At 45.3% G+C, this 14,361-nt stretch overlaps 1 protein-coding gene across 6 annotated transcripts in view; it reads right to left on the minus strand.

Annotated features, from left to right (window-relative positions):
• The window catches only part of CGA (glycoprotein hormones, alpha polypeptide), a 44,661-nt gene that overhangs the window by 4,392 nt on the left and 25,908 nt on the right, over positions 1-14,361 (minus strand). For all 6 annotated transcript variants that reach the window (XM_044292278.1, XM_044292276.1, XM_044292273.1 and 3 more), the window contains 2 exons: positions 8,124-8,230; positions 5,935-6,122 (listed from right to left, as the gene is read on the minus strand). In XM_044292278.1, coding sequence (XP_044148213.1) covers positions 5,935-6,122; positions 8,124-8,223 — 288 coding nt within the window. In that variant the 5' untranslated portion in view covers positions 8,224-8,230. The remainder of the gene's footprint in view (positions 1-5,934; positions 6,123-8,123; positions 8,231-14,361) is intronic.

Here is a 14,361-nt window from a genome sequence, read left to right on the forward strand (position 1 = left end):
TTCACAGATTCTACAAAGAAGCACAACGATTATGCAGGGGCGGACATATTACCTGTGCAGCTGGTTCAGTTGCACAGGGGGCCAGAGAGGGAGGGGGGCCCTTCCCAGTGCCAGCTCAGGTGTTTTTTATTTTAATATTTTTTCCCTCCCTTCCTCTGCCAGAGTAACCTTGTAGTCTTGGGGTGCAGGTCGGGGGTTGGGGCGTTTGGGATGGGGGGGTGGAGGGCTGGTCAGGACTTACTGTGAATCTGCTGCCAGTTCTGCCTATACTCCATAGCTGAAGGCCCTGCAATGACATCGTAGTCATGTGACCTTTTCAACACTGGAAGTGGTGGTAGGACCTGGGATGAGATCACCATCATGTGACCAGTGCAGAAAGAGGCAGCGCTCAGCAGTGGAGACCTGTGATGCCATGGAATGAATGTAAGTGTTAGAGAAATGCTGGGAGATATGGTTCTCCCATTATAGCTCCTCCCTGCTTAGTGGGAGGGAAATATGTTATTTAACTGGGACTGTATGTTAGAAGGGCTGAAGGGAGAAGATGGCTGTTACATGGGACTGTATGCTACAGAAGAGTAGGGGGAGATGACTGGTGTTTTTTTCCCTGGGACTGGATATTATAGAGGACTGGAGGGTAAGGGGTGATGTTATTTACATTGGACTATGTGTTAGAGGGGCTGAAGGAGGTGATTTAAAGGGGTTCATATCCCCATTTTTACCCAGGCAGCCCCCCTGACAGGAGCATCGGAGCAGTTCATGCTTTGATGCTCTCCTTTGCCCTGTGCTAAATCACGCAGGGAAAAGGCATTTTGTGGAGTTCCGGTGACGTACCGGGCTCTCCATAGGGCTGCCAGGCAGAGGCTTCCGCCCAGCAGTGAGCCCAGTGACGTTTGACGTCACCGGCACTGATAGGTGGGCTTTAGCGCTGACCTAGCCAGTAAAATGGCTAAAGCCCACCCATCAGAGCCGGTGTCGTCACTGAACACACTGTGTTATTGTAAATAAAAGGTCCCTTGCCCTGTGCAATGCAGCACAGGGCAAAGGAGAGCTTCTCCGATGCTAACATCAAGGGGGCTGCCTGGGTGGAATTATGGGTATGTCTTTAAGTTATTTACATGGGACTGTATGTTATAGAAGACTGTAAGGAAGAGAGGTTATTTACATGGGACTGTATCATATAGAAGACTGGTGGGAGAGGACTAGTGTTATTTACATGGGACTACATGGTATAGAAGACTGGAGAGAGAGGAGTGATGTTATTTACATGGGACTACATGGTATAGAAGACTGGAGGGAGAGGAGTGATGTTATTTACATGGGACTGTATTGTATAGAAGACTGGAGGGAGAGGACAGGCATTATAATTTATGGGGGCGCTACAGAGAAGATTATAACTGCAGGTGGTACAGCAGGAGGTATTATAATTACGGGGGGCACTGCAGGGATCATTATCAATACCGTGGGCAGTGATGGCAGCATTACTACTGAGGGCTCCATAGGAGTGCCTTATAGATTGGCTTTATTTCTATTAGGGGTGCCTTATTAGTACTGAGGGCACTGTAGAGGTACTATGGTGGGGGGGTTCTATCTAGCAGTGAGCCCGGTGATGTCACCAGCACTAATGGAAGGGCTTTAGCCCTGCCTTAGTCTGTAAAGCTGTCCATCAGTGCATGTTCACATGTGCCCACATTGCTGAGAAAAATGATGTTTTAATTTATGCAAATTAGCCTGTAGGAGCAACAGGGGCGTTACCATTACACCTAGAGGCTTCGGTTTCTTTGCACCTGCTGCTCCCAGTCTACTTTGACAGGACAGTAAAAATGTCATCACACCTGGCCATGGTAAAGTGCAGAGGGTGCGGCTGTTACAGAGAGAGTGGAGCCTCTAGGAGTAATTGTAACGCCCCCGTTTGCATATAATATTTTTCACAGCAATGCAGGCACATATCTGAACATAACTATTGTGAAGGGGGCACATAGCTGGGCATAACTGGCATCTGGCATAGCTACTGGCATAGCTACTGTGCAGGGGGCATCTCTGGGCATAACTACTGTGAAATAGGCAGAGATCTGGGCATAACTGCTATGAAAGGGCACATATCTGGGCATAACTACTGTGAAGGGGGCACAGTGTGGAGTGTGGTCATTACTACTATGTGCAGGTACAAAGGGGGAATAATTACTATGTGGGGGCAATAAGGGGACTGGTTGTGTATAGTTATGCTTTGGGCAGAGTTAAAGGCGTGGCCTTTAACTCTTTGTTATGTAAAACTGAAACAAACAACCAAAAGAGTAGTCATATTTGGTATTGTCGCATCCGCAACAACATGCTCTATAAAATACCACATGATCTAACCTGTCAGATGATTGTTGTAAATAACAAAAAATAAAAACAGTGCCAAAACAGCTATTTTTTATTACCTTGCCTCACAAAAAGTGTAATATAGAGCAACCAAAAATGTACCCTAAAATAGTACCAACAAAACTTCCACCTTATCCCGTAGTTTCCAAAAAAAAAATGTTTTAATTTATGCAAATTAGCCTGTAGGAGCAACAGGGGCGTTACCATTACACCTAGAGGCTTCGGTTTCTTTGCACCTGCTGCTCCCAGTCTACTTTGACAGGACAGTAAAAATGTCATCACACCTGGCCATGGTAAAGTGCAGAGGGTGCGGCTGTTACAGAGAGAGTGGAGCCTCTAGGAGTAATTGTAACGCCCCCGTTTGCATATAATATTTTTCACAGCAATGCAGGCACATATCTGAACATAACTATTGTGAAGGGGGCACATAGCTGGGCATAACTGGCATCTGGCATAGCTACTGGCATAGCTACTGTGCAGGGGGCATCTCTGGGCATAACTACTGTGAAATAGGCAGAGATCTGGGCATAACTGCTATGAAAGGGCACATATCTGGGCATAACTACTGTGAAGGGGGCACAGTGTGGAGTGTGGTCATTACTACTATGTGCAGGTACAAAGGGGGAATAATTACTATGTGGGGGCAATAAGGGGACTGGTTGTGTATAGTTATGCTTTGGGCAGAGTTAAAGGCGTGGCCTTTAACTCTTTGTTATGTAAAACTGAAACAAACAACCAAAAGAGTAGTCATATTTGGTATTGTCGCATCCGCAACAACATGCTCTATGAAAATACCACATGATCTAACCTGTCAGATGATTGTTGTAAATAACAAAAAATAAAAACAGTGCCAAAACAGCTATTTTTTATTACCTTGCCTCACAAAAAGTGTAATATAGAGCAACCAAAAATGTACCCTAAAATAGTACCAACAAAACTTCCACCTTATCCCGTAGTTTCCAAAAAAAAAATGTTTTAATTTATGCAAATTAGCCTGTAGGAGCAACAGGGGCGTTACCATTACACCTAGAGGCTTCGGTTTCTTTGCACCTGCTGCTCCCAGTCTACTTTGACAGGACAGTAAAAATGTCATCACACCTGGCCATGGTAAAGTGCAGAGGGTGCGGCTGTTACAGAGAGAGTGGAGCCTCTAGGAGTAATTGTAACGCCCCCGTTTGCATATAATATTTTTCACAGCAATGCAGGCACATATCTGAACATAACTATTGTGAAGGGGGCACATAGCTGGGCATAACTGGCATCTGGCATAGCTACTGGCATAGCTACTGTGCAGGGGGCATCTCTGGGCATAACTACTGTGAAATAGGCAGAGATCTGGGCATAACTGCTATGAAAGGGCACATATCTGGGCATAACTACTGTGAAGGGGGCACAGTGTGGAGTGTGGTCATTACTACTATGTGCAGGTACAAAGGGGGAATAATTACTATGTGGGGGCAATAAGGGGACTGGTTGTGTATAGTTATGCTTTGGGCAGAGTTAAAGGCGTGGCCTTTAACTCTTTGTTATGTAAAACTGAAACAAACAACCAAAAGAGTAGTCATATTTGGTATTGTCGCATCCGCAACAACATGCTCTATAAAAATACCACATGATCTAACCTGTCAGATGATTGTTGTAAATAACAAAAAATAAAAACAGTGCCAAAACAGCTATTTTTTATTACCTTGCCTCACAAAAAGTGTAATATAGAGCAACCAAAAATGTACCCTAAAATAGTACCAACAAAACTTCCACCTTATCCCGTAGTTTCCAAAATGGGGTCACTTTTGGGGAGTTTCTACTCTAGGGGTGAATCAGAGGGACTTCAACTGGGACATGGTGTCAAAAAACCAGTCCAGCTAAATCTGCCTTCCAAAAACCATATGGCGTTCCTTTCCTTCTGCGCAATGCCTTGTGCCCATACAGCAGTTTACGACCACATATGGAGTGTTTCTGTAAACTACAGAATCAGGGCCATAAATATTGAGTTTTGTTTGGCTGTTAACCCTTGCTTTGTAACTGGAAAAATTGATTAAAATGGAAAATCTGCCAACAAAAGTGAAATTCTGAAATTTCATCTCTATATTCCATTAATTGTTGTGGAACATATAAAGGGTTAAAAAAGTTTGTAAAATCAGTTTTGTATACCTTGAGGGGTGTAGTTTCTAAAATGGGGTCACTTTTTGGGAGTTTATACTCTAGGGGTACATTAGGGGGGTCTTCAAATGTGAAATGGCAGCTTAAAATTATCCTAGTTAATTCTGCTTTCCAAAAACCATATAGCGTTCCTTTCCTTCTGTGCAATGCCGATTGCCCGTACAGCAGTTTACGACCACATATGGGGTGTTTCTGTAAACTACAGAATCAGGGCAATAAATATTGAGGTTTTTTTGGCTGTTAACCCTTGCTTTGTTAGTGGCAAAAATTGATTAAAATGGGAAATCTGCCAAAAAAGTGAAATTCAGAAATTTCATCTCCATTTTCCATGAATTCTTGTGGAACACCTAAAGGGTTAACAAAGTTTGTAAAAAAAATCAATTTTGAATACCTTGAGGGGTGTCGTTTCTAAAATGGGGTCATTTTCTATTATGTAAGCCTCACAAAGTGACTCCAGACCTGAACTGGTCCTTAAAAAGTGGGTTTTGGAAATTTTCTGAAAAATTTTAAGATTTGCTTCTAAACCTTCTAATGTCCCCAAAAAATAAAATGGCATTCACAAAATGATCCAAACATGTAGTAGACATATGGGAAATGTAAAGTAATAACTATTTTTTAAGGTGTTACTATCTATTATAAAAGTAGAGAAATTGAAATTTTGACATTTTTCTAAATTTTGTATGTTTTTTTATAAATAAAAATAACATTTTTTTAACTCAATTTTACCACTGTCATGAAGGTCAATATGTGACAAGAAAACAATCTCAGAATGGCCTGGATAAGTAAAAGCGTTTTAAAGTTATAACCACATAAATTGAAACGTCAGATTTGCAAAAAATGGCCTGGTCCTTCAGGTGAAATATGGCAGGGTCCTTAAGGGGTTAAGGTGAATGTCTACTTTTAAAGACCATGTTAGTTTATGTACAAAATGATATGCTATCTTTATAATGATCATAACCTTGTTTTTGTGTTATACAGGGATCAAAATCCCCTGTATAAATGAAGATTTAAAAGATAAAAAGCTGTCTACCAGCGAACACCCCCAGAGGGAGCTTATGAGCTTGATAAATTAGGGTCTATTATTAAATTTGTGGTTGACCCAGTCGGCCCAGGACAATGCTCATTCGCTTCCATTAAGTTGGTGAAAATGTGGCACATTTTAGTCACTGACATAGTCAGTGGCAGGCAGATAATAATCAGTTAAATTTCGATGTACACAGCAAAGACCACTAAGGCAGTACACTGAGTTCCTGTCATTCCTCCTAGGCAGCCATAAGCTATCTTTGTGAATCTGTGTAATCTTAGCTTTAACTATTAGCTGGAACAAAACGGACCGGTTTAGAGTTTTTTGAAAAGCTATGCGGTAATCAAGGATTGGGGGGAGGGGAGGGGGGGCAAAAATGTACTACTTACCCTGGATTGTGTTTTTGCCACACAGCACTTAGCCTCAGAAGTGATGTTCTTTGGCACCAGCATTGTCTTCTTTGATCTCATTGGGGTAGGGTAAGCCCTGGAGAAGCAGCATCCACTGCACTGAAATATCGGTCCTTTCCCAATATTTGAAAAATATGCATTTTGCTTGAGTCTGCATTCTGAGCAAGCTGGCACAGACAAATAAAAACTTTTGTTGAAGGTAGGCACAAAGTCAGTTTTTAATATTCATATTACATAACCGTATGGGCCCTGTATGAATTACATCCTTGTGATGAAAACTAATTTGCCTAATGTCATAAAATATTTGCCTCTAGAAGATTGCAAGATCTTGGAAAATGGCTGAAAAACATTTAGAACTTTTGAAATACTGTATATCAAGAACAGGAGCAGACTGGCCAAACCTTAAAGAGATTTTTTCCGGGTGGCCGATGCCCAGAGAGCAACCCAAGCCCTCCTCTCTGCTGCTGGCCAGATACATAATGAGCTCTCAGTGGTAATTAATGCTGTGAGAATCAGGTACCTATGTACCCAGCCAGAGGCTGCACATGCCCTCCTGAATTCAACTGCATATCTTAATCAGAGACAACTGTCGGAGGAGGACTGAACATGGCAGCTATTATTGACCACTGCAGAGGGACAGCTCTTGGGGCAAAATATTGTGCTTCACTGTGGTATATAGTTCTGCTGGGATGGTATTTGGTGCTATGCTATTGCTGACCCTGCCTACTTGTGTTGCCTCACATTCTGTCAATTTGGAACCGCCTACAACATAGGGCCACTTTTAGTTTTTTTTTCCCAGAGACACTTTAAGTTCCCAGTCCACCCATGCTAAATGTTACATTTTTGGGCTTGCTCCAGTGTATACACAGGAGCAGTGTCACAATGATTTTGGACTGCCTATTTACAGAATGGAAACTGAGACGTTCCTTTGGTTTGTCTCTCTTTTCTCACTTGTTTCTATCTCCACTAACATCCTTGCAGTCCTATTGATGGGAAGTGATCAAACCCATTTGCAGAAGCCACCTTGACGATGGTAGATGGGCCCGACACAAGTTTGATCAAAAATGTGTGCAAAGAATTTCCATTTTTCATGTATAGTAGATATAGTACCACTTTAATCCAGAATAATCTCTAGTTCTGTTGTTTGCATGAACAACAGTGTGCTGCCATATGTATTTTGTTTGCTCTCTCTATGCTAGCTTTATAGATGTGCACCTGTGACTTTGGATGTGCTAGTCTAAATTTTATTTTATTATTATAGACACGTTCATGTGGCCAAGATGATTTAAACCTGCGCTTGGTGCGGATCCGTCTTGTATCTGCACAGACGGATCCGCACCGATAATGCAAAGGCTTGTATCCGTTCAGAACGGATCCGTTTTCATTATTCTTTAAAAAAAAATCTAAGTCAAAACGGATCTGTCCTGACTTACATTGAAAGTCAATGGGGGATGGATCCGTTTTCAATTGCACCATATTGTGTCAGTGAAAACGGATCCATCCCCAATGACTTACATTGTAAGTCAGGATGAATCAGTTTGGCTCTGCATCATCAGGTGGACAGCAAAATGCTGCAAGCAGCGTTTTGGTGTCCGCCTGAAAAGCGGAACGGAGACCAAACGCAGCCAAACTAATACATTCTGAACGGATCCTTATCCATTCAGAATGCATTGGGGCTGAACTAATCCGTTTTGGGCCGCTTGTGAGAGCCCTGAAACAGATCTCACAAACGGACCCAGAAACACCAGTGTAAAAGTAGCCCTTATAGGTAGAGAGGCAGGACAGCCAGTGTTCTCATTTCCCAGAGACCTGCCTTCTCAAAATTGCTGCAGGGACCCCATAATCGATCATCTTGTAGGATCTAGCTGCTGTCTGCTGATCTGTGAGCAGGTTATATTTGGATGCATAGATATGGTGGGCCCCAAAGATAAATTTTACTGGTGGGCCCTAGAGAGCCCGGTTTGACACTGGAGAAGTCTGTCAACAGGTCTGACCATGCAAAACTGGTGGACACACTAGGTAGGGGCCGTGGAGAGCCTCTAACTAGAGCTGCCAGCAGTTTTACAGGGTGAAAACTGCTGATGGTCTTCCATTAAAAAAATAATACAGAATCAGAACACATAGACATATCATTAACAATATAGGTAGTTGATAGAAGACATCATTACCTGGGGCCAGAAAATTATCTTCAGGGAAGGAATGACTGACATGCATACAGACTGAGAAAAACACCAGAGCAACTGCTATGTACTTTCCATAACTATCCATAGTGTTCCTTCAATAAAAAAAAAAACGGACAATTAATTTCATATCATACACTAACACATACATATCATAGAGGCAAAGAAGAAGCCGATCTTCAGTCATACAAAGAAAAGAAAAACAAGGCAAGTTGCTAGTTTAGCACCTAAAGGTCCCATTTTTGATCATTTTACATTTAAGCAAAACTGAGACCTGCTTATATGTACATACTTAAAGGGGTTGTCCCATGACAAATATTTTACCGTTTTAAAACCAGCCCCTGGATCTGAATTATTTTATGATTTTATATAATTAAAAATTTTGTATAGCCACTTATTGAATAAATATATCTGTCAAGTATATCTGTCTAGTGCCACCTGTTCTTTGTTGTTTTTCTTATTTCTTTGTCCTGCTCACTGAGAAGGCCGCACATGCTCAGTTTCATCTTTCAACTGCCTCCTGAGCTGTGATAGGGAGAGCAAGGACACGCCCCCGAGCTGCAGCAGAAAAGACACTCCCCCTTGAACTACCAGCTTGATATAAATCTAGCAGATCAATGAATAGGGAGATCTCTGGATCCATGTGAGGTACAGGCAGAGGCGGATTGGCCATAGACTTTACAGGGAAATTTCCCGGTGGGCCGCTTGCCCAGGGGGCCAGCCAGTGGAAGTTTTTGGGGACGTATTTTGTGCTGCTGCTAGTATTTTGAAATAGGACTGTGGTATTTGGCTCTGTTGGCGTGGTATAATGTGCCACAATATGGTATTGCTGGCCTTGCCTTCCATCATTTTGGACACGACAACAAAACGGGGCCACTTTTAGTATTTATTCCAGGGCCACTTTAAGTTCCTAGTCTGCCCTGGGTACAGGTCTGGTTCTAGCTTTGTTAGAAAGAGATTGTCACGTACTATATGATGTCTGATTTTAATTTTTTACATTAGTCATGGGATAACCCCTTTAAATGGGATAACCCCTTTTGTCAGTTCCTTTAGAGATCTGTTATTTTAGATGTGAGAAAAAGTCCTCCTCGCAGGATGCAAAGTGAGTACAACAGAATCTCAAAACAAAAGATCATTTTTTTTTATGTTTCTATTCTTATGAGCGATCAGAAGAACCAAAAGTGAAACTGTGATGTGAACATGGCCTTAAAAGCTATATGCAGCTTTGGAATCATATTTATTTTTTCAAACACCAGCCAACGTACATGTAGGGCACTGTGACCGTATGGGCTCAGGAGCAGATATGGTGCGGGTATCAGCTGTATACTAAAGTCAGCACCAGGAGTGGATGCTACACAGAGAAAAAGTATAAGGCCTCTTGCCCACAACCGTATTCCCTCCAAGATATATGGTCCGTGAGCGGCATTGATCGCGCACACGGGAGATCAATGCCGCTCCAGGACATATGGCCCGCTCATGGACCGTATATCTCGAAGGGCATACGGTAGCGGGCAAGAGGCCTAATGGAGAGATTTGCACCTGTTTTGTGTTTTGGCTTATGGTAAGGCCTGAAGGTGTGGCCACCCATAACAACCAATGGCTGCATGATCTTGTGGCAAATTTCGGCAGCCATTGGTTGCTGTGGATGGGCATGGCTTGCCTGCATGTGGCTTTCTGCGCCGTCAGACTCTACCCTTACATTTACTGATTAAAAATATTAACCAGAATACATTGATGTTAAAGGGAACCTGTCACCGGGATTTTGTGTATGGAGCCGAGGACGTGGGTTGCTAGATGGCCGCTAGCACATCCGCAATACCCAGTCCCCATAGCTCTGTGTGCTTTTATTGTATAAAAAAACTATTTGATACATATTCAAATTACCTGAGATGAGTCCTGTCCCTGACTCATATCACGTACAGGACTCATCTCAGGTTAATTTGCATATGTATCAAATCAGTTTTTTTACACAATAAAAGCACACACAGCTATGGGGACTGGGTATTGCGGATGTGCTAGCGGCCATCTAGCAACCCATCTCCTCAGCATTATACACAAAATCCCAGTGACAGGTTCCCTTTAAAGTGGCTTTACTTTTACAAATATTTGCTCATCTGTTTTTACTTCAAAGACATACTGATAGGGAACTTAGATTGTGAGCCCCATCGGAGACAGCAAGTGATGATAACGTCTGTAAAGCCACATTCACACAGTCAGTGTTTGGTCAGTGATTTCCATCAGTGATTGTGAGCCAAAACCAGGAGTGGAACCTCCACAGACATAAGGTATAAGGGCTTGTTTACACGAACGTGCCGTGTTTTGAAGTTCGCAAATTGCAGACCCGCAAAACACGGATGCCGCCCGTGTGTCTACCGCAATTTGCGGAATGGACACCCCTTTATAGAAATGCCTATTCTTGTCCGCAAAATGGACAAGAATAGGACATGACTTATAATTTTTGCGGGGCCACGTAACGGAGCAACAAATGCGGACAGCACACACAGAGTGCTGTTCACATCTTTTGCGGCCCCATTGAAGTGAATGGGTCCACACCCGAGATGCAAAAATGCGGAACCAAACCACGGTCGTGTGAATGAGCCCTAAGGGAAAGATCTGCACCTGTTTTGTGTTTAGAGCCGCACCTGGTTTTGGCTCAAAATTGCTGATGGAAATCACTGATCGAACAGTGACGTGTGAATAAGGCTCAAAGCGTTTTGACCATCTTTTCAGAAATGTCATGCTGTTCTTGTTTTTCTCCGACTATAGCCTACTTTGGTTTGCCTTGTATTAGGCCTCATGCACACAACTGTTGATCGGCCGTTCCATGCATCGGGGACCGCAATTTGCAATCCCAAACGCACGGACAACACCCGTGTGGTTCCCGCAGACAGATCCAGACCCATTAAACTTGAATGGGTCTGTGATCCAGCCGCATCACAAAAGCAGTGCACGCACTACTTTGTTTGCGGTGCGGAAAACATGGAGAGAAACCCCACGGAAGCACTACCTGGGGTTCCGTACCTCCGTTCTGCAACGGACCTTCTGAATTGTAATTGATCATTAAAGGGAATCTGTTGCCATGAAATCCACCATTAAACCAGGCACGTGGAGTTGTAGGGCTAGCGCAGCTGAATGTAATGATAGCTTTCAGTTAGTGATTCAATGCTTCATTATGGAAAAAGAGTACTTTTAATCCATATGAAAATGAGCAGTTAAGTGCACCGAGGGCGGACCCAAGCCACTCTCTGCACACTTGCTCTGCCTACTTCCTCTGCCAGCCATCCTCTCCTTCTAGGGCCAGGTTCCTGCATAGTCATCTCCCCTGGCCCTATCAATCAAGAAGGAAAGGGAGCAGCTGGCAGAGGAAGCAGACGGAGCGAGAGTGCACTCTCTCGCAGGCGGAGCGAGAGTGGCTTGGGCCTGCCTTCAGTGCGCTTAACTTCTCATTTTGATATAGATTAAAAGTGCTTTTTCTCTGGAAGGAAGTAACAAATCACTAAGTGAAAATTATCATTACATTCAGCAAAAGGCATTGTGCCTGGTTTAAAGGGAAACTGTCACCACAAAACGCAGTGCAATCTGCAGGCAGCAGGTTATAGAGCAGGAGGAGCTGAGCAGATTGATGTATGGTTTTGTGGGGAAAGATTCTGTAAAAGTTGTAATTTATTCATTTAATACTCTGCTCTTTCCGTGCGTAGAAGTCACGTGGGCGGTCCTACTAGGTGATTGGCAGCCTTCTCTGTATGCTTATTTATTCAGATTCAGCTGTCAGTCACTAAGTGGCTCCACCCACATGACTCTTAAGCATAAAAAGAACTGCGGTTTAAATAAATAAAATACAAGCTTTTTTTTTTACTGAATTTTCCCCCACAAAACTATACATCAATCTGCTCAGCTCCAGTGGCGTACATATAGGGGTCGCAGGGGTCGCAGCTGCGACCGGGCCCGGCACCCCAGGGGGCCCGGCCGCCTGCAGACCCCTGGCCCCTGCTGCTGCGCGTGCGCTAGACTGACTCTATTATCTCAATTGCCTTGCGGTAAGCGCCGGGCCCAGGCAGGAGGAGCACGGCGTCAATCCCGCGAGACCTGTGAACTCCTGTGGCAGGTCTCGCGGGAACATGCGCGCGCGGCAGACGGGATCCGGACGTGAGAGAGGACGGACGAACAGTGAGGACCGCCGACCAGAAGAGTGAAGACAGTTCCCCTGCCCTAGACAGCGCCGCAGCAGCCGCCAGCCGGTAACTCGGTAAGTAAGGAAAAGCGGCCCGCAGCACAGTGCACTGACTCACTATGACACTGGACTTGTTGGAGTAGTAGTGAGGGCCCCCAGGCCCCCCCTGGCCCCTGGCACTGGCACTCTGCCAGGAAAAGGACACTGACTCGAGTAGTGGGGGCCCTGGCCTGAGAATAATGACCAGCAGCAGTGGGGGGCTGACACTGGACTTGTTGGAGTAGTAGTAAGGGCCCCCAGGCCCCCCCTGGCCCCTGGCAGATGACCGTGGGGGAGGGTTTGCACTGGCACTGGCACTCTGCCAGGAAAAGGACACTGACTCGAGTAGTGAGGGCCCTGGGGGCCCTGGCCTGAGAATAATGACCAGCAGCAGTGGGGGGCTGAATTTATTGATGGGATTGGGGTCTTTGGGGCCTGGGCTGACCTGATCATCTGAGGGGTCTTTGCTTTTGGCTGATGATTGATCTGGTGGCTGATGGGGGGGGGGGGGTCTTTGGGCTGATCTGAGGTCTGATGGGCATGGGGGATGACTGGGGGGCTGAGGGGCTTTGGGCTGATGATTGATCTGGTGGCTGAGTGGGGGTCTGATGGGGGGTCTTTGGGCTGATCTGAGGTCTGATGTGCATGGGGGATGACTGGGGGGGGGGTCTTTGGGCTGATCTGAGGTCTGATGGGGGTTGACTGGGGGTCTGATGTGGGTCTTTGGGCTGATCTGAGGTCTGATGGGGGCTGACTGGGGGTCTGATGGGGGTAGGAAACTAAGATGTCTGTCTGTCAAACTCTGCAGAGATGAGAGATGGCTGAAAGAAATCATCATGGTGGTCCGGTCTGAATGGAGAAGATGAAGAAAGAGAACATCTACATCAAAGGAGACGTCACTGGATGTAAGAGGTATGGCCGCAATATATAGGTAGGGCTGTGCATAGGTGTGGCTTGAGGGTGGGCGACTGGGCGGGGACACTGGGGGTGGGGCGGGGGGGGGGGGGGTTTGGGGCCCATGGATCAGTTTCGCACAGGGGCCCCATGGATTTTGTGTACGCCACTGCTCAGCTCCATCTGCTCTATAACCTGCTGCCCTCAGATTGTACAGAATTTCGTGGTGACAACCATATAAATTCTATAGAGGAAATTTATCTTCCCCATACACTTGTTCTTTTGCATAAAAAAAGTCGCAAACCCAGGGTTTATAGCTTTTTAAACACTATTGCGACTGCATTTAGTCGCCCTCACCACTTTCCAAAATGGGAGTATGAGAAGGGCGGGGTGTGGGCAGTGCCACCTGCATTGGCATATTTATAATCATTTACACCAGTTTTCTACCATAAGGGCTCTTTCACACCTGCGTTATTGTCTTCCGGCATAGAGTTCCGTCGTCGGGGCTCTATGCCGGAAGAATCCTGATCAGGATTATCCTAATGCATTCTGAATGGAGTGAAATCCGTTCAGGATGCATCAGGATGTCTTCAGTTCCGGACCGGAACGTTTTTTGGCCGGAGAAAATACCGCAGCATGCTGCGCTTTTTGCTCCGGCCCAAAAAACTGAAGACTTGCCGCAAGGCCGGATCCGGAATGAATGCCCATTGAAAGGCATTGATCCGGATCCGGCCTTAAGCTAAACGTCGTTTTGGCGCATTGCCGGATACAACGTTTAGCTTTTTTAGAGTGGTTACCATGGCTGCCGGGACGCTAAAGCCATGGTAAAGTGTCGCGGGGAGCGGGGGAGCAGCATACTTACCATCCGTGCGGCTCCCGGGGCGCTCCAGAGTGACGTCAGGGCGCCCCAGGCGCATGGATGACGTGATCGCATGGCACGTCATCCATGCGCATGGGGCGCTCTGACGTCACTCTGGAGCGCCCCGGGAGCCGCACGGACGGTAAGTATACCGCTCCCCCGCTCCCCGCTCCTACTATGGCAACCAGGACTTTAATAGCGTCCTGGGTGCCATAGTAACACTGAAAGCATTTTGAAGACCCGTCTTCAAATGCTTTCAGTAC

The sequence above is a fragment of the Bufo gargarizans genome, chromosome 4 (genome assembly GCF_014858855.1).
Source record: "Bufo gargarizans isolate SCDJY-AF-19 chromosome 4, ASM1485885v1, whole genome shotgun sequence".
In the NCBI taxonomy this organism is placed as follows: domain Eukaryota; kingdom Metazoa; phylum Chordata; class Amphibia; order Anura; family Bufonidae; genus Bufo; species Bufo gargarizans.